The following is a 19,234-nucleotide window of genomic DNA, read 5'->3' on the forward strand; positions in this document are numbered from 1 at the left end:
CCACAGATGCCCCATGGGTGCCTTAGAAGAATCTCACTTTATTATTAATTCATTTGAGCACGTTCTGCATACACTGTGGGAGAGGGACACAAATGGAGGGGGGGGAGAGGCAGAAATCAGATGGGGGACCCCTCCCCAGAGCAGGGGGTCAGGCTTAAGGATTAGCCCCCCCCCCGCACAACCACAGAAAAGGATCTGACATTGCTGGGGGTTGGCAAACTTGGGGGGGGGAGGGAGGACAGTCCCCACCCCCATGCAGTTGATTGGTGAAGGGTGGGGGGCACAACTGGGAGAATTCATACACAGGTTGTGATTGAGAGGGGAGCATGGGGGGCATTGGGGGACTCTCTGCTCCAGTAGGGGTTGAGTGGGGGGGGGAGGGAGAGCTAGGTTCACGACATCACAGCCACTCACGCAAGCGAAGCCCTCTGTCCCCCCCCAGAGCAGCGGGAGGGGGGGATCATGCTGCTTGGAGGGAGGGGGGGGGGATCAGGGATTACAACCACATGGCCAGAAGAGGGCACTGTCAATGCTGCACATCTTATGTGGGGCGGGGAGAGGATGTGTAGCTCAGACCTGTGCCCCCCAGCAGGCCAGCAGCAGAGGCCTGGCTGGGTCCAGTCCTGGGTTTAAATCCCAGTGCTGGCTGGGCTGACCCTGCTCCATGACACTGGGCCGGGGGGGGGGGGGGGGAATTAAGGCAGCAAGTCCCTGGGCAGGGGCGGGGGAGAGGGGTCCAGTGGCCCTGCCCAGGTGACTGCAGAGGAGACACTGGCATAGGGGCGGTCATGGCAGCCATCGCTGCCCCACCCCGGCAGCAGGGCCCCTCATGTCCCAGGGGTCGTCTCTGGAGCTGCCTTTGGAGGTCACTGCTCTGGTCCCCTGGGGCCCCGTCAGGGTGGGGGGGTCGGGAAGCAGAGCCTGGGGCAGGTGAGGATGGATCCCACCCCTGGGATCTGGAGCAGACACGGTCACAGGCTAGGGGACGTGGGGGGAATGCACCATTAGCCCCTGGGGCAGGAAGGTGCGCCCTGGAGGAGGTGAGATGTCCAGGGGGGCAGTAGTGTGATAGATGGGGGGGTGGGGGGGCAGCTATAACTTAAAGGGGCAGCAGCACCCCCACTTCCAGGAGAGGGGGCAGGGCTTGTAGGCAGAGCTGAGGGTGAGGTGTGGCCTCAATGGGGGTGGAGCTATGCAGGGGGAGGGGTTTAACACTGCCCCCCTGCCCCCACTTATGAATTCTCAGGTAAGTGCGGGGGGTACTGCCCATGAAGGGGAGAATATGACACCACACCCAGTGGACCCTCCCATTTGACCCCCCCGCCCCCCCGGCATGGGCTGCCCCAGGGCTCCCTCCCCCTGGCAACCTCTTGGGGGCTCCCCTCTCCTACCCCCCACCCCCGGGCCGGCCCCCTTATAGCAGAAAGGGATTTGTGTTGCCCATGGACTGGGCAGAGGCGCTGGTGGGTACGACGGGCTGGGGGGGCATCATGGGGGGCATGGCCATGGGGGACAGGCCGGGGGGCTGGACCCCGACCATGGGGGAGACAGAGGCCAGGGGCACGACCGGCCCAAGGGGGGTGACTGAGACCAGGGGCGGGGCGAAGGGGGCAGCGGGGGGGCCCAGCCCCATGACGGGGCTGACGCGGAGCTGGTTGAGGGGCAGTGAGGCGGGCTGCGCCGGCTGGAATGGGTTGGTGGCCGAGGCGCCGGCGGCTGCTCCCGGTGCCGACACCATGGGCGCAGGCGCTGTCCCTAGAAGGGAGGGAGGGAGAGTGAGAGACCAGCCGCGCAGCTGGGAGAGAACCCAGGCATCCTGGCTCCCAACCCCTTCCCCACAACCGCTAGGCCCCACTCCCCTCCCAGAGCCGGGAGAGAACCCAAGCGTCCTGGCTCCCAACCCCCTCCCCACAACCGCTAGGCCCCACTCCCCTCCCAGAGCCGGCAGAGAACCCAGGCGTCCTGGCTCCCAACCCCCTCCCCACAACCGCTAGGCCCCACTCCCCTCCCAGAGCCAGCAGAGAACCCAGGGATCCTGGCTCCCAGGCCCCCTGCTCTAACCACTAGGTCCCACCCCACTCCCAGAGCCAAGGAAAGAACCCAGGCGTCCTGCCTCCCAGCCCCCCTCCCCTCCAAGAGGCAGGGATAGAATCCAGGCAACCTGGCTTTCACCCCCCAACCCCTCCATCTCTAGACCCCACTCCCTTCTCCTCCCAGAGCAGGAGAAGCCAGGCGTCCGGCCGGGCGCTCACCTGTGGCCAGGAAGGGGTTGGAGGTCTTGGTGCTGGGGGGCGCATGGGGTTTGCTGAGCAGCGAGTCCAGATCCACCAGGGCGGCGTTGGGACCCAGGAAGGACTCGGGGGTCTTACGGGTGGGTTTGGAGGCCTCGGCCAGCGAGCCCCCGACAGCCGCCATGTCGAAGGTGCTGGGGCTCCGGGCGCCGGCCGAGCGTGACACTGGCACCTCCCCGGCCAGCAGATCCAGCTCCCCTGGGGGGCAGAAACAGAGGGGGGGCTGAGACACCCATCCAGGCCCCCTGGGCAGGCAGAGTGCTGTGGGGCTGGGAGGGGCGTCCTCGCCGTAAGCCCAGTAGCTGGGAAAAATACTGACTGGTCCTGGCCCTAGGACAGACCCGGCGGGACCCACTGCAGACACCCTCCTGGTCTGGCAGCGACCCACTGATAACCCCATAACCCGCCCTCCGGACAACAAGGGGTTAAACCCACCCCCCTTCCCCACATCCCCCAAGCACCAGCTCCCATCTGGCCCCAGGGTGGGGATTGGCTGGCTCAGGGGGGCGGGGAATGGGGCCCGGGGGCCTCTCCCCTCTAGGGGGTGCCGGCTCCCATCAGGGAGGATGTATTCAGTACCCACCCACCCCCCAATTTCCCAGCAGCCCTGACACACATGCAGGGGAGGGAAGGCAATGTGGGGGGAGGAGGAGGCAGCCGGGGTCCGCCCGACCCACCTGTGCTGCTCCCGGACTTGGGAAGCGCCGGGCGTAGGCTGTCGAAATCCGAGAACTCATCCGGCTCGAAGGCACCACCAGCTGGGGTTGGGGGGAGGGAAGAAGTGAGTTATGGGGAGCAAGGGAGAGTCCCTGCCCCAACCGAGCCCCATACCCATCCCAGAGCAGGGGAGAGAACCCAGGCGTCCTGGCTCCCAGCCCCCCCCCCCCCCCACTCTAACCACTAGGTCCCACTCCCCTCCCAGAGGCAGGGAGAGAGCCCAGGCGTCCTGGCTCCTCGCGATCCGTGGCCGACCCACCTGTGGTGCCGTTGATGCTGCCTTTCGAGGGCGACCCTCCCCAGCGGTCAGGGAAGGTCTGCGCGGGGGCCCAGGGGTCGGCTGCGGGTTTCCCCTGGGGGGCTGCAGCTGGGCCCGACGACCACGGGTCACTGGCAGGGGGCGCTCCACTCACTGCAACACCCCCAGCTGGAGGAGAGAAAAGCAGTTAGCAGCCAAGGCCAGTGGCTCCTGTACCCTCCCTGCTGCCCCTCATACACCCACAATGCACTGCAGGCTGTGGGGCAGGGTGTCAGCAGGGGGTACTCTCCCTAGCAGGCAGTGCTGTCCCCGATGCCCCACGATGGCGCTAGGGAGCACTGGGGGCGCTCGGCAGGGGCACTCTCCCCAGCAGGCAGAGTTGTTTCACCACCTCTGCTCCAGGACTGGCATTGACAATCCCTAGGGACGGGCAAAGGAGGTGTCTTGGCCTGGGGGTCATCATGTCCCCGCTGTGGGGCCCTTGGGGCTGATCCGAGCCAGAGGGCTGTTTCCCCAGCGCCATGGCCCCGTGGGGAGAGTCAGGATCCAGCCGACCCGGGTTCTGTTTCCTTCCCTGCCACAGCCTCCCTCTGTGCCTCAGTTTCCCCATCAGGGACACAGATACCACCCTGCTGTGGCAAGAGCTTTGATAGCTCCCCTCACCCCTCCTGCCCCATTGATTTCAGTGAGGGATACCGATTTGCCCCCCTTGCACAGGGATGGGGCCACCCAACTCCCCCACCCCCGCGTGCTGGGACCCAGCAGGAGCTGGGGTCTCCAGTCTGACGTGGATGCTGGGGGGATCGAGCATTTTTAGTGACAAAGGCAGGAGGGGGCTGGAGGGGCTGGTGCCCAGGGACCGGAGTGACAGGCACGACGCGGAGACATACCAGGGAGTGGGGAGGGGCCCGTCCCCTCCGGGTTCCAGGGGTCGGAGCTGGCGACAGCCGGGGGGCCCCCCCAGGGGTCTCCCGGGGCCGTGACGGAGGCAGATGCCCCCCATGGGTCACCAGTGGAAGCCACGCCTCCAGGGGTCCCTCCCCAGGGGTCCGGGGCAGGCGGCCCCGTGGGAGCAGGCACAGAGGCACCCCAGGGGTCAGTGGGGGCAGGGGGACCCCAGGGGTCCCCGGTGACAGGGGGGGCTGGCGCGGTGAAGACATCAGCCAGGTCCATCAGCGACGACTGCGGGAGAGAAACGTGGTGAGACACGGGGCAGCCGGTCACCCCAGATATATCCCGAGTCTGCCCCTAAATCTGGGCCCCCACTAGACCCTGCCCCCTGCCACAGATCCCGCCCCCAAGCCAGACCCCAGCCAGCTAGACAAGGGGAGGGCAAACTTTTTGGCCCAAGGGCCACATCTGGGTAGGTAAATTGTATGGCAGGCCATGAATGATCACAAAATTGGGGGTTGGGGTGCGAGAGGGGGTGAGGGCTCCGGGGTGGGGCTGGGGATGAGGCATTGGGGATGCAGGAGGGTACTCCAGGCTGGGACCAAGGGGTTCAGGAGGCAGAAGGAGGTTCAGGACTGGGGCGTGGGAGGGGTTCAGGGGTGCAGGCTCTGGGCGGCGCTTACCTCAAGCAGCTCCCGGAAGCAGCAGCACGTCCCCTCTCTGGCTCCTATGCAGAGGCGCGGCCAAGCAGCTCTGCGCCCTGCCCCATCCACAGGCGCTGCCCCTGCAGCTCCCATTGGCCATGGTTCCCGGTGTTTGGCGGTGTTTGGGGCAGGGGCACCATGCAGAGCCCCTTGGATGCCCCTGCATGTAGGAGCTGGAGGGGGGACATGCGGCTGCTTCTGGGACCCAAGCAGAGCCATGGCACATGTGGAGCGGGCAAGCCCCCAATCCCGCTCCCCAGCGAGAGCCGGATTAAAACATCCAAAGGGCCGGATGCAGGCCCTGGGTCGTAGTTTGCCCACATGTGAGCTAGACATCACCCCAGGCTCTGCCCCTGAATCTAGGCCCCCTGCTAGACTCCACCCCCTGCAAGAGGCTCCACCCCCAAGTCAGAGCCCCCTGCTAAACCCCACCCCGTCTCCACATCCAACTCAGACCCCGCAACCTGAGCTAGATCCCACCCCAGCCAGCTAAACCATGCCCCCTGCCCCTGGCTCCACCCCTATGTCAGCCCCTCCCCCCAGCTAGCCCCAGAGGGAGGGGTTACCTCCTCGCCCTTGGCTGGCACCGCCTCCTTCTTGCTCTCCTCGATGGCCATCTGGAGGCGCAGGTCGTCCCCACGCCGGATCCGCTCCTCCTGGGGGGAGGCAAGGGAAATGGGGGGACATCAGCGGGGAGGGGCGGCCCAGCCCCGATCGGGGGCGGGGGAGGGGAGCTGGAGTACTCACCTACGGCTGGCCCGGCAGTGTTCCCAGCCAGGGCTCCCTATAGCCAGGGAGGTCGCTGCCTGCCCCCAGCCTGACTCCTATCCCATAATTCCCTGGCAACGCAGAGCAGGCTGTGGCATCGCTACTGACTGGCATCTACAGTGTTAACAGATCCAGCCCTGCCCAGAGCTGGGGACTGAACCCAGGAGTCCTGGCTCCCAGCCCCCTCAGACCCCACTCCCCTCCCAGAGTGGAGGACAGAACCCAGGCGTCCTGGCTCTGCATGGCTGTGCCAGCAGAGGCTGCTACCAGCACGGTGGGTTTCACTCGTGGTGGGCTGCTTACGCCGTATCCCCGTCAGGGCCGTCGCTGGTCCAGGACCCCGGTCCAAGGAACGGCATGAGAAGAGCCAGCAGCAGGACTGTGCCAAGCAAATTGGGGAATTTGACCCCAAGCTCCCACAATTCCCAGCCGGTGCCGGGATCCCACCACCCGCTATGGAAATGGACCGGAGGGCAGTGCAGGGTCGTTTACCCGCGGAGCACCCCGTGTGTGCCAGGGCAGGGGGAGCCGGCAAAGGCAGCCTGTCCTCTAACACCTGGCACAAACGCAACCGGTCAAACCGCCCAGTGCAGACACCGTCCAGGGCAACGCCGCTTTGGGAGGGGATTTGCGGGGGGGAAGCATAGCTCAGTGGTTTGAGCATTAGCCTGCTAATCCCAAGGTTGTGAGTTCAATCCTTGAGGGGGCCATTTAAGGATCTGGGGCAAAAATTGGGGATTGGTCCTGCTTTGAGCAGGGGGTTGGACTAGACACCTCCTGAGGTCCCTTCCAACCCTGATATTCTATGATTCGCTGGCTCAGCCGGGCCAGCAACTCCCCTAGCCTCCAGGGAGTGACCCCTGCTAGGCAGCTCTCAGATCAGGGGACCGTGTTTTGCTCTGCTGGCCAAAAGACTCTGCGGGTAGAAACTCCACCAGGTGGGTTTGCCAGCACGGCTGTGAGCCAAGGCTTGAGCTCTGCTGGGAAAAGGGCAGCTGGGCCAGGGGGACTGGTGTCCACGACCAACGGCAAAGCCCGATCCGCCCCCTAGGGAACAGCCACAGCGCAGGGCGCACCGGGCACGCTCCGATCTGCATGCTATGCCACCCGCCCATGCCCCTACTCCACCCACTACAGGCTCCCTGCCCTGCCATCCTCTGGGGGCTAGAGAGGGGATGGAGTTTAGTGGATCCTTGGGGGGGGGGGTCCTCGATTCTCTCCCCTCAGCTGCAGTCGGGGACACGGCTCCCACTCCCAGTCAGTGCCCTACAGAGACTATAAAAACAGCCCCCCATTGAGGTCTGGACTCCTGAGCCTGCAGCAGCCCCTCCCCCCAAAACAGACACCCTCCCCAATCTGGTGCAGCCCCCATCCACCCAGGCATGGCCCCCCCAGCTCCCCTCAATTTTTCAGCTGTGCCCCACGCCCCCAGAAACCAGGTACAAACCCCCTACCCTCTATGCCAGCTGCAGCTCCCACTCCCCTCCCCACCCCCAACTTCAGGCATACGAAATTAAACATGGAGCCCAGACAAGATCCCCCCATGTCCCGCCAGGCTCCCCCATATCAGGACTGGCCCCCGCCCCGCCCCAAATCAGGGATCCCGAGGTGGCAATTAACCAGAGCGAAAGCTGGGTGGTGGAGGAAGGACAGACAGAGATTAGCGCTGGGTGTGAATCAGAGTGAGGATTAATGGGGGGGGCTGTTAGAGCACAGCGGCCGCAGAGAGACCCAAACGACCCAGAGAGACCCAGCCAGAACCTTTCAGAACCTTCCGCTGCCTCCGTTGGGGGGGGGGGGGGAGATGACAGGATCTGGGTGCGACCAGGGGGGTCCTGACATCATGCCTCAGAATTAAAGAAGGTGCGGAGAAGTGATGAGGGGCCCTGGGGGAGCCAAAGCGGCCCCCCCAGAGAGGCCAGAGATCGGGGACGTTTCAATCTGGATGGGAGGGTGGGGGTCGAATTTGGGAGAAGGGGCTGGGTGGGCCAATTTGGCAACACTGCCCGGCAGGCCAGCCAGCACCCAGGGATCATGAGATAGAGGGGGATCAGAGGCCCAGAGCCAGGGAGAGAACCCAGGAGTTCTGGCTCCCAGCCCCCCTGCTCTGTCCACTAGACCCCACTCCCCTCCCAGAGCTGGGGACAGAACCAAAGCTTGAAGCTCAAATTGCTCCATCCACCACTAAAATTCAGCTAGCTGCAGGTTGAGGTGAGGCAGCTATTTAAGGGCTGTTTGGGACAGGAAGTGATGGGGGAACTGGTGGAGAGCGTGTGGATTTAGAGAGGCAAAAGGGGATGATCCAAGCTGGGACTGGGCCCAGCCACCAGGGTTCATGCCCCTGACAGCGGAAAGCTGGGGAGCTCACCTGCTAAGCACTTCCAAGTGCATGCGAGGGGGGCACACAACCAGGAGACCACCCAATAGCACCCAGGAGGTGCTACAGAGCAAGAGTGAAATTGACCCTGGCACCCAGTGTGAGTAAAACTGACCAGGAGCAAAGCTGACCAGCCAAGCAGAGGGACTGAAACTGACCAGGAGCAAAATTGATCCAGGTACCCAGAGGAACTGAAACTGACAAGGAGAAAAACTGACTAGAAAGTTCACCCCCTTTTAAAAGCATCTTTTCCCTGGAGGAGAGAAAAGCCCTTCCAGGCCATGGCGAGCAGTGAGTGGAGTTAGCGCTGATCTAGTCGGGGGTGGGGGTTAGTGCAGTGGGGGAGGGGGAAGGCCGGCCCACGCTCCCATCAGGGGGAGGGTGTTAGATCCTCCGGGGTCGGCTCTAACCTTGTCGTGCTCCTCTTTGCTCAAGCTAAGAGCGAGCTGGAGCTGCAGGTCCTCTTCGGCGACGGCGACGGGGGGCTGGCGGGGGCGGAGAGAGCAGAGAATGAAGGCGCAGCAGGGCACACACCCACACCGGGGGGGGGGGGGGAGGGAGGAGGAGGCTTGGTCCATGGATAGGAAAGCAGACAGGACCGGGTGGGCCTGTGACTCCCCAAAGTCCCCCTGGGGAGCTAGATGCACAAACAAGGGGGCAAACGCAGGGGAGGTGAGAAAGAAAGGGCAGATGATGCCGGGGGGCAGTGGATGGGAGAGGGAGCGCAGGGGCAAAGGAGGGGGGCAGCAGACAGGGAAGGGGCATGGGGGGGCCCATGGTGCCCGTCCCAGGCAGAGGACGGGGCGCAGGTGGCCCGCGAAGTCGGGCCCAGGCAGGCTGGGCAGTGGGTGGGGGGCAGAGGACGGGGGCGCAGGCAGACACCGCAGTGGAAGTGCAGGAAAGGGATGGCTGGTTCTATTCTTGTCTAAGCAGACAAGTTGTGGCCTGTTCCAGGGGAGCAAATAGTCTGGTAAGGGAAGGGGGAGCAGGCTGAGCTGGGATGAATGAGGGGGGGGCTGTACAGGACCCCGGCTGCTGCAGAGAGGATAAGGGGGCCGACCTTCTCCATCTATAGCCCCTGCTGTGGGGGTGAACGCAGATCTGAACAGGCCCTGGTTCTTTGCCCCACAGCATTATGGAGGTTTACTGGAGGGCCTGGGGACTGTAACCCCACTGTGTGCGGACGTCCCCCTGCCCTCCCGAGACCTGTGTACCCTAAAACAGCCCAGGATCTCAGACAACCCAGGCCAAAGACACCCCCAAACTGAGATGCTATGAACCCCGGCCCCCCCCCACCAGCCAACTTTCCCTGGCCCCCACCCCACTGTACCTGCCCTCCCCTGCCCCAACATCTGCGCAGGGGAAGGACCAGAATTCAGCCCCACTGATACGCTGAGCAAACAAGCTTGCTCCTCTGAGGGGGACAGAGAATGGGTCATGGGGCTTTTCCCTCTAGGGGGTGCCAGCCACGATCTGGCCCCAGGGCAGGGACTGGCTGGCTCAGGGGGACAAGAAATGGGGCACAGGGGCTCTCCCCACTAGGAGGTGCCAGACCCGCTCCGGTAGCACTGAACCAATCCCTGCCTTCACTGAGACGAGCTGGGCTGGTCCCAGCCTGGCACCCAGTGTCAGAGGCAGCCTGGCCACAATCGGGGGCTAACGGGCACCCCCCAGGATAGCAGCAGGGAGGCCAAGGGCAGGACGCCACCCTGGGAGCGGACGCCCTCGGTGTGGGGGACGATCACAGCTGGCCCTGGCCCCGGCCCGACCAACTCCCCAAGAGCCGCCACGGGGGCCCCATCTCAACCGGCGTCTCAGGACCCATCTCCCAGCCCCAGCCGTGCCAACCCTCCTCCCCCCTGTGCCCCGCAGCCGTCGCTCCAGATTTACCTTGCTCCTTACCTGCTCCGCTTCTTCCTTGCTCATGGCCAGCGCCAGCTGCAGCTGCAGCTCCTCCTCGCCGCTGCTCTGCGGCCAGGCCTGCTCTGCCTCTGCCGGGGCACTAGCGGCGGAGGCTGAGGAGGCTGTGGGGGAGAAAGGGTTAAACTGTCAGCCAAGGGCCCAAAGCAACAGGCAATGTGGTCCCTCTGGTGCAGGGGCTGGGTACAGGGGGACCCCTCGCCCGGCGCTGGGATGTGGCCCCTCTGGGGTGGGGGCTGGGTATCCGGGGACCCCTCGCCCGGCGCTGGGACATGGCCCCTCTAGTGCGGGGGCTGGGTACAGGGGGACCCCTCGCCCGGCGCTGGGACGTGGCCCCTCTGGGGTGGGGGCTGGGTATCCGGGGACCCCTCGCCCGGCGCTGGGACGTGGCCCCTCTGGGGTGGCGGCTGGTACAGGGGGACCCCTCGCCCAGCGCTGGGACGTGGCCCCTCTGGGGTGGGGCACAGGAGCTGGATATATGGGGACCCGGCCCAGGGAGGGAGGAAGAGGCCGGAGGGCATTTTAAGGGGCACCATGAAAACCAGCCTTGGGATTTTATTTTTATTCTCAAAGAGGAGCACGGACGCCCCCAGCACTGCCCCAGGGCATCGGGTCCAGCCCTGCCGGCCAGGGGAGAGCACCCCCTTTTGATCTCCCTGCAGCATGGAGGCCCTGGCGAGCCTCTCTGCACAGGCTCCAAGGAGTTTGTGACACCGTGGGGCTGGGGTAGGGCCGTGGGGCCCAGGGAGCAGATGGCCCGGCCTGTCTGGTAAACAAACAGCCAAGAGACCAGCTGGTGTCAGCCAAACAACCCACTGACAAGCAACGGTCCAGTGGGCAGGGAGGGGACACTGGGTCAGGTGTACAATCCCCCTTGCCCCCCCCCCGAATCCCACCCCCCTCAGAACCCCCTCCCTCCCGTCCCCCCACACGCAGACCCCCACCTCCTGTCCTCCCACCCACTCCAATCAATAGGCCCCCCAACCACCACTATTATTCCAATCCCCTCCTCCCCACACACCAACTTCCCCCAGACTGTAGATTGGGCTTGAGGGGCACCAGGAAAGCAGGGGGAGACCAGGGCTGGGCTGGCAGGGGGCTGAGAGTCGGGAGTGAGGGGCTTGACTCCAAATAAATGTTATTGTTATTGGCACCATGGACCACGTGGGAGCAGGGTGGAGAGTGAGTTGTGTGTGTGGGGGGGGGTGTACGTGTGGAGGGGGAGTGTGGAGGGGCCTGGGTTGCGTGGGGGGGGCACGGGGTGTGTGCGCCTATACAGGGTGTGGAGGGTGCAGGGTGTTTGTGGGGGGTGCAGGATGTTTGTGGGGGGTGCAGGTGGGGAGTGGGGCACGTGCAAAGGGGGGGCTTTGGGGCTAAGCACCCACTCTCTCACCCACAAACCCAGCTCACACTTCAGCTTGGCCCTCAGCCCCTGCCAGGGCTGGCTCCAGACCCCGGTGCCACCCCTCAGCCCCACCCCCAACCGGTGCTGGGGCAGGTCGCCACGGTGCCAAGGGACAGGCGGGCTCCCCTCCCCCACAGACACTGTGGCACCAGCTGTCAGCCCTGGTTAGCCGCCCTGCTGAACGGGACGCTCTCCCTCACGTGAAGCCTGCATCCCTCGGGGAGAGGTGCCCATGTCTGCCCCAATGAGCTGACTGCCCCCCAGGCCAGTGAACTGACCGGGGGAGGGAGGACAGAGACAGGGAGGGAGCAGCTCTGCTGAGGGGGGCACAGAGCCACGTACCCCACAGAGGGAGGATGAGCGCAGAGGAGCCAACCCGGGGAAGGGGATGGGGATCCCTGGCTGTAAGACTGGGCGGGGGAAGGGGTATTGAGCACCAGGAGCCATCCAGGCAGGCAGAATGGTGTTACTGTCTCTTTAAGGGCTGGCCGTTCCCACCCTTATCAGCGCTGGTTGGCAGGGGGCACGAAGGTCGATTGCTGGCAGCTCCGTCCTGATAAGAGCCCGTGGGGCAGGGCCAGGGCGGGATCATCAAGCAAGGGACTGGGGGAAGGGACACGTGTTTTCACCCCTTCGCTGCTACCCACTGCAGGCTGGGTGAGCCCAGGGCAGGGTGGCAGGGGGCTGCGGGGTCGGGAGCGGCATACTCAGCAGCTGTGTTGGCTGGGAGGGGTGCCATGTGGGAAGCAGGGGGCGGAGCCAGCAGGGGTGAAAGGTCACACATTGGCAGATGCCAGGTGGGCAGAGGACTGGCACAGCCTCTGACTGGCTCCAGACCCTGCCCGTCTGCACCCTACATATCCCACCCCCCGTCAGGGTGGGTCACAGCTCCATCTCCTCCGGTTGGGGCAGGATTAGCCCCCCGCTGCCCCGGACAACCCGAATTGCAGGCTCCGAGCACCCCTGGGGTCAACCCTGTGGGCAGCGGACGGGGCAGAGCTGGGGGGTTCAGAATTCACTGTCATCAACAGCCACCAGGCAGGGAACCCGGATCTGCCTGGGCCAGGGGAGGGCAGAGGAGGCCCTACATATGGCCCCCCCAAACCGAACAGCGGGCACCTGTGCCCCACAGCCGTCACCCAATGCCCACAAGCCCCACAGCTGTCACCCCCCCCCGGGCCACCGCCCAAGCCCCACGGCCATCACCCAGCCCTCCTGAACCTGACCCAACCCCCCAAACCTCAGAGCCACCCCCTGAGTCCCACAGCCTTCACCTGCCCCCCAAGAGTCACCAGCCCCCCTGAACCTCAAAGCCCCCCCCCAGCCCCACAGCTGTCATTCGCCCCCCCCCCACGAGTCACCAGCCACCCCGAGCCTCAGAGATGTCCCCTGAGCCCCCGAACCTCAGAGCTGAAGGACGAGTGGGGCCCTGGGGCAAGCAGGGCCTTGTTTAGGACAGGAAGTGAGGGAGGACCCCAGCTCCACCCAGGCTGGGATCTGAATGAGGTCCTGGGGGAAAAGGCAGGGGAGGGAGCAGGGACTGCCCACCAGCCCTGGCTCACCCGTGGAGGTCTGCGCCAGCTTCTCCTTGGTCTTGAGGGCGTGGGCCCGCTCCTCCTTGAGCCGCTCGTCGTCCCGGAGCAGGGCCACCAGCTGCTTGGCCTTCTCCCGCACGTTGACACCCTGGTCCTTGCCGTCGCGGTCAACGTACTGGAAATCCTTCAGCGTCTGGATGGCGTAGATGTTCTCCTTACACTGCTGGGCCACGCGCTCCGAGCCCGTCTTGATGAGGTACTCCATCAGCGTCATGGCCTGGGGGGCAGGGCCCAGACACACCAGCCTCAGCCATGCAGCCCACGCACTGCCCCCTGGGCCCTGCCACACGGGGCCCCTCTGCCCGCCTCCACCCAGCCCTCCCTTTCAACCGCAGCCCCGCAAATACCCCTTCCCCTTTCCCATACAGCTCCTGCATGGCCCACCCAAACACCAAACACCGCACAGCCCACCTGCCTACCCACCCACAGAGCCACTCCTCATACTCCACCCCTTCCCAGGCATAGGGCAGGCAGGAGGGGAGCAGGGTCCAGTGGTTGGGCAGGGGCTGGGAGCCAGGACTCCTGGGTTCTATCCCCGTCTCTGGGAGTGGGGTCTAGTGGTTAGAGCAGGGGGGGCTCAGTTCTATCCCCAGCTCTGGGAGGGGAGTGGGAGCTAGTGGTTAGAGCAGGGGGGTGGGGGTGGGGAGCCAGGACTCCTGGGATCTCTCCCCAGCTCTGGGGGTGGGTGCCAAGGGTTAGAGCAGGGGGCTGGGAGCCAGGGCCCTGGGGGCAGCACCTTGTAGACGTGGCGCCAGTTCTTGCCGTGGTCGTTGAGCCGTTTCCAGATCATGCTCATGATCTCAGAGAAGGCCACCACGTTGTAGGTGAGGTCGGCAATCTCCGACATAAGCGAGCTGGATGGGCCCCAGGGATCATTGGACGTGGCCTCCCGCACCTTGATCTCCGCCTCCGAGTAGTTGTGGACGATGTTTTTCATCTGGCGCCGCAGCGATGAGGTTGACATGGTGGGGGTGGGACGCGGGGGCGGCCCGGCAGCGGGGCGGCTCCTGATACCAGTCCTGGGGGGCGTGAAAGCTCCCTGTGTCTGTGCAATGGGGGGGGGAGGGGGCCGATCCCAGTCCGGGGAGGGGGCAGGAAAACCCCCTGGGTCTGTGCAGTGGGGGGCCCCAGATCCCAGTCCTGGGGGGTGGGGGGGGTGTGGAGAGCAGGAAAGCCCCCTGGGTCCGTGCAATAGGGTGGAGCTGGCACCAGTGGGTGACAGGAAGGTGGTCAGGCTGCTATCTGTGCCCGGGACGGCACGGGTGATCCAGGCATGAGCCGCATCTGCAACACAGAGAGAGCGAGATCAGTGATTCAACACATCCAGAGGAGGGCCTGAGGCCGGCATGAGATGCAGCAAGGGGGGCTGGGAGCCAGGACTCCTGGGTTCTCTCCCCAGCTCTGAGAAGGGTATGGAGTCTAGTGGTTACAGCAGAGGAGCTTGGCACCAGGACTCCTGGGTTCTGTTCCTGGCTCTGGGAAAGGTGTGGTGGCTGGTGGTTAGAGCAGGGGGGCTGGGAGCCAGAATCCTGACATTCCCCCTGTGGGGGCACGCCCCCCAGGCTCCATCGGTTCCTCTTCGCAGGGAGCATGTATGGGGGGAGGGCTGGTGGGAGGGCAGCGCTAACCGGACTAAACAGCACGGCATGGGGGAAAGCGCTGGCCGGGGAGGGGAGGGAACAGACTCAGGACAGAACATGCCCAGCCCCCCGATGGGAGATGACCCCCCCCGCCCCTCCAGACAGCAGGAAGAGCCAGCTGCCAACCTCCAGCGCCCGCAGCGGAGGGGTGCCAAGCGCAGTGGGAATTCAGCCCCTTTGGGGACAGGCAATGGACCCCCATTTAAAGGCCCTGAGAAAGGAAGGGACACAGTGGCACCATGCTGCAGGACTCCACCCTCCACTCATGCTGTCCCCAACGTCAGCCGCATCACAGCCTGGGGCATAAGAACATAACATAAGAACAGTCGGACCAAAGGTCCATCCAGCACAGTGTCCTGTCTTCTGACAGTAGCCAGTGCCAGGTGCCCCAGAGGGAATGAACAAAAAAGGGAATCATCAAGTGATCCATCCCCTGTCACCCATTCCCAGCTTCTGGCAAAAGGGGTCACCAGTTAACCAGCCCCCCGCCTCCCACCCCAGAGGGGCCGTGTCACAGCCTGGGCAGGAGATGCCCAGATAACCAGCCCCACCCCAGAAGGGCCATGTTCCAGCACCAGGCAAGGTGTCGCCTTATAACCAGCCCCAGCCCTACCCCAGAGGGGCCACGTCTTTATGCCAGGAAAGGGGTCCCCAGATACCCAGCCCCTGCGCCCCACCCCAGAGGCAGCCGCATCTCCATGCTCTGCAGAGCGCATGGGGACCGTGGCCGCAGCACCGAGCAGTGTGTGGCTCGGCGCAGAAGGAAGGAAATCTCCGGGCGTCCTGGCGCCATGACTCACGGCTCAGAAATGCAGAAGGCCTCACTTCCTTCCCCTCTGGCTGCTTCCAGCTGGGACAAGGGCACCCGAGGGGCTGTAGGCCACCAGGGGAAGGAATTCAGGTGACCCCCCTTCTCACCATCAGAGCCAGCACAATGACCCAGTGGCGCTCCTGGGACTGAGCTGAGGGGCCAATGAACCAGGAGATCCCTCCCCATGTTCCTGTGCAGCACCCTTACCCCACTGCCCCACCGCAGCCTGAAGCAGGGCAGCTCTCTGGGCTGGGGGCTGCAGCCACTGATGCACCTGTCTGCATTGAGAGGATTCCCAGGATCTATCCCTGGCCTGTCTCCCGGCCCCCGCACCCTTGCTCTAACCACTAGACCCCACTCTCCTCCCAGAGTCAGGGAGGGAATCCAGGAGTCCTGGCTCCCTGCTCTAACCACTAGACTGCACAGCAAGATGCATAAGGCAAGTAAAAGGCAGAGTGCTGAAGGTTGAACAGACAGGCAAGCACATCCCTGTGGCAGCTGAAGGGACAGGGTAGGCGGGGGGCAGTTCAAAGGACAGGAGCTCCCCATTTTAAGGTGATCCCAAGTGACATGCCAGGCCCTCCCTTACCAAGCCCCACAGGATTCAGTTCAGAAAATACCCGTGCATCCCATTTCTAGAGTTTGTTGTTTACATTCTGGTAGTGACTTGAGGCCCTAATGAAGATCGGGGCCCCATCATGACCAGCGCTGCCCAGACACAGAGTCACCGAGATTGGGTCTCCATCGTGCGGAGCACTGCCCAGACATAAAATCACCGAGATTGGGTCCCCGTTGTGCTGGGCACTGTCCAGACACAGAGTAAGCGAGACCACCCCAGGTCTCCTATCCACTGGACCTCCCCAGCCTGAAAGCCCCTGTAATCACACACTGGAGGTGGGGCTTGTCTTAGCTCTTCCCTGACCTGTGCACCACCATGCCAATCCCAGGGGTCTCCGGTGCCCTGGTGGATCCAACCCCCACCCAGCCCTGGGGAGCGGGAACCCCGCCTGTTGCCCATCCAGGGTGCGCACAGAGAGACCCAGGAGCAGAACAGGCTCTGGTCAGTTTCATGGCAGCTGTGAAATTGACTGGGGTGGCAGGCGCAAGGAGGGCTGATACAGGCTGTGGGGAGGCAGGGGAGACCTTCGCACTAGCCAGCGTGGCTGCTCACATCAGACCCTCGCTAGCCAGAGGACCACAGGCCAGATGGGCGCCCCAGAGCTGCACCCGAGGGAACTCCCAGCACCAGCTGGCAGGGCAAGTGCTGCGGCGACCAGGTGCCTGCTCAGATTTAAGGCCCTGACGTCGGGTGTGTGGCTAGTTTAGAAGCCACCCCCCTCCCGGTTCTTCCATGACCCCTACAGAAGCAGCGACTGCCCCTGTCTCATTGGGACAGGGGCAAGTACCTTGTGCCCCAGACACGGCGCATTGGGAGCAACAGAGACAGATGGAAAGGAGACAGCAGCAGATGACGACACGCTCGCCAGGATATGTACAGCCCTGTCCCAATCCCCTCTGTACCCCGCCAGCTGCCCCCGGCCCCCAGGTGGCTGCAGCCAGGAGATTGCTCTCTGGATGGGGTGGGAGCAGATGGGTACGCGCCAGCACAAAGGCACTTCCAGGATGCATGCAGGGCGCAGGGATGCAATAAATCATCCAGGCCTTATCACGGGACAGCTGCCCCCCCACAGTGCCAGCGGCACAGATTGGGGCCACAAACACACACACCCCTACCCTGGGCTGTCAGTCGAGAGCCAGGCGAGGAGGATCTGCACAGAGCACGGACAGGGAACCACCTGAGGTACAGCGCTGGGCGCGGGGATTAGAACCACTCCCTATGCCGGTCAACACCATTGGCCAGCGGGCCCTCCACCTGCCCAGGGCACCCCCAGGCCAGCCCCACTTCTCCTTCCCCAGGGTGCCCCCGGGGCCAGCCCCACTGCCTCCCAGCACTGTGTCTCCAGGGCACCCTGCAGGCCAATCCCTCCCGACTTCTGAGCCCTCCCTCGCCGGGCCCCCCGGACCAGCTGCCCCCAGTCACACTCCAGGCCTGGAGCTGGTCTGAGCGAGTGACTCCCCCCATCCCCCAAGGGGGTTGCAGTGTCCCAGCAAGATGCCCTTGCACCCCAATCTGGGCACAAGACCGCCTTTTCTGGATTACCCTCATGGCCTCCTCCTTCCCACTTTGCAGCCCTCCCACACCCTGCAAAGCTGGTGGGGGCGCGAGAGCCTGCCCCTCGGCAACTCCTGGGGCCCGGATCCCCCAACGTCAGGTAGCATCAGCCTCTTCCCTGCCCTCAGCAGGCTGCCCCCCTGTCCTGAGCCAAAGGCACCGTCCCTACCTCCCCTCCTAGCCTGGCCCTCCTGTGAACTCTGGCCAGCACTGTGCGCGCCGCGCGATGGGCCCATCAAAGGGGCGACAGGCACCAGGAACCTAGCTCGCAGCACTGGCTCAGAGGGACAGGCTCCCTCCTCCTGCTCTCCCCTGCCTGAAAAAAGCAATCAGAGCACAGGGGCACCCTGTCCGCATCCCTGATTGCTGGCAGGGGGCAGTGCCCAGACCCAGAGCCTTCCACAGGAGGATCCCAAAGCACCTGGCCAACATGCGGGGGGGTGGGGGTGGGGAGCCTTCTATCACAGGTGGGGAAACTGAGGCAAAAAAGAGTAGTGACTTTCCTTTAAATTCACAGCAACAAAGCCAAGAGTCGATCCCAGGAGTCTGGACTCCCAGCCCTGCCCGCTCTAACCACTAGACCCCACTCCCCTCCCAGAGCCAGGCACAGAACCCAGGAGTCCTGGCTCCCAGCCCCCCTCCTCTAACCGTTAGACCCCGCTCCCAGGAGAGCTGCCAGCAATGCCGGAGACTAGACGCACCCTGCAGGCTTCACCCCGTCGAGAACTCACCTCACGTCTCCCGTCGGGGGGTGGGGTGGAAGCCTCTCAGGTCACCCGGACTCCTGGGTCCGCTCCAAGCCAGTCTGCCCTGGGGTGAGGAGGCTGGCGTCCCCTCCTGGCACCTCTCCCCGTTGCCGGGGCCTGGGGCCGGCCTGAGCTTCTGTGGGCACCGCCTGTCGCGATTCAGGCCCCAGCGGGCGTCCGAGCCGGGCGGGCGGCGGAGCCCCCTGCGTCTCCCTGGAGGTGTCGAGCCCCCCCACTGCCCTGGGTGGGGGTCTCAGGGGCAGGGAGGGGGGTCTCTCACCCACCTACCCACCCCCCCCCTACCTCCGATCCGCCCCCTACAGCTGGGCTGAGCGAGGGCCCGGGGGGGGCATGTCCGGGGCCCCTACGCCGGGTGGGGGGAGAGGAAGGTGCCCCCCTGCCCCTGTGTTGGGGGGGCCCCTGGGGGCTGCTTCGCTCTCAGTGGTGGGATTCCCCTTCCCTGTGGGTCCCTAACGCCTGGGCAGGGGAGGGGGGGCTCTGAGGTCTGCAGGGGGGGCTGGGCCCCTCCCTAAGGGGGTCCCTGGGGGGTGGGGAGTTCTGGGCCAGTGGGGGGGTCTCTGGCCCCGCCCCGCCGGGGGTCCCCGCTGGCTAGCGCGTGCGGAGGGGGGGGCGCTCTAGCCTGTTTCTATGGGCCCCGGAGGCTCCGCGTCCCCGCTCGGCGCTGGGCTGCGGCGGCAGGACCCTGCGCACCGGAAGCGGAAGCCGCCGCCCGCCCGGCCCCGCTTCCGCCCTCCGCCACGCCAGGCTTCCGCCCTCGCCGTGTCGTCACTTCCGGCCGCTCCCATGGAGACGGGCCCTGGCGGGAGGGGCAGGGAAGCCGGCCGAGCAGAGAGACGTGGGCGGGGAGGCCGGAGGGGCAGCGACCCAGTGGCCCGCCCCAGTGACCCCTTGACCTGCCCCGATGACCCGCCCATGC

At 65.0% G+C, this 19,234-nt stretch overlaps 1 protein-coding gene across 4 annotated transcripts; it reads right to left on the minus strand.

Moving 5' to 3' along the window:
* Positions 1–18: 18 nt before the first annotated feature.
* Positions 19–19,027, minus strand: EPN1 (epsin 1). Of its 4 annotated transcripts, none has more exons than XM_077840429.1 (11): positions 18,283–19,027; positions 13,664–14,211; positions 12,895–13,144; positions 9,910–10,031; positions 8,418–8,492; positions 5,429–5,518; positions 4,158–4,449; positions 3,268–3,435; positions 2,969–3,049; positions 2,253–2,489; positions 19–1,755 (listed from the first exon to the last, which is right to left on the minus strand). In XM_077840429.1, the coding sequence occupies exons 2-11, from the start codon at positions 13,889–13,891 to the stop codon at positions 1,415–1,417; spliced, it is 1,884 nt and encodes a 627-aa protein (XP_077696555.1). In that variant the 5' UTR covers positions 13,892–14,211; positions 18,283–19,027; the 3' UTR covers positions 19–1,414. The 4 variants fall into 4 exon arrangements, with proteins under 4 accessions (XP_077696555.1, XP_077696554.1, XP_077696557.1 ...); XM_077840428.1 differs by having other exon boundaries at positions 9,898–10,031; positions 18,283–19,026; XM_077840431.1 differs by lacking the exon at positions 8,418–8,492 and having other exon boundaries at positions 18,283–19,026.
* Positions 19,028–19,234: the final 207 nt, after the last annotated feature.

Source organism: Eretmochelys imbricata, chromosome 23, assembly GCF_965152235.1.
Source record: "Eretmochelys imbricata isolate rEreImb1 chromosome 23, rEreImb1.hap1, whole genome shotgun sequence".
Lineage (NCBI taxonomy): Eukaryota > Metazoa > Chordata > Testudines > Cheloniidae > Eretmochelys > Eretmochelys imbricata.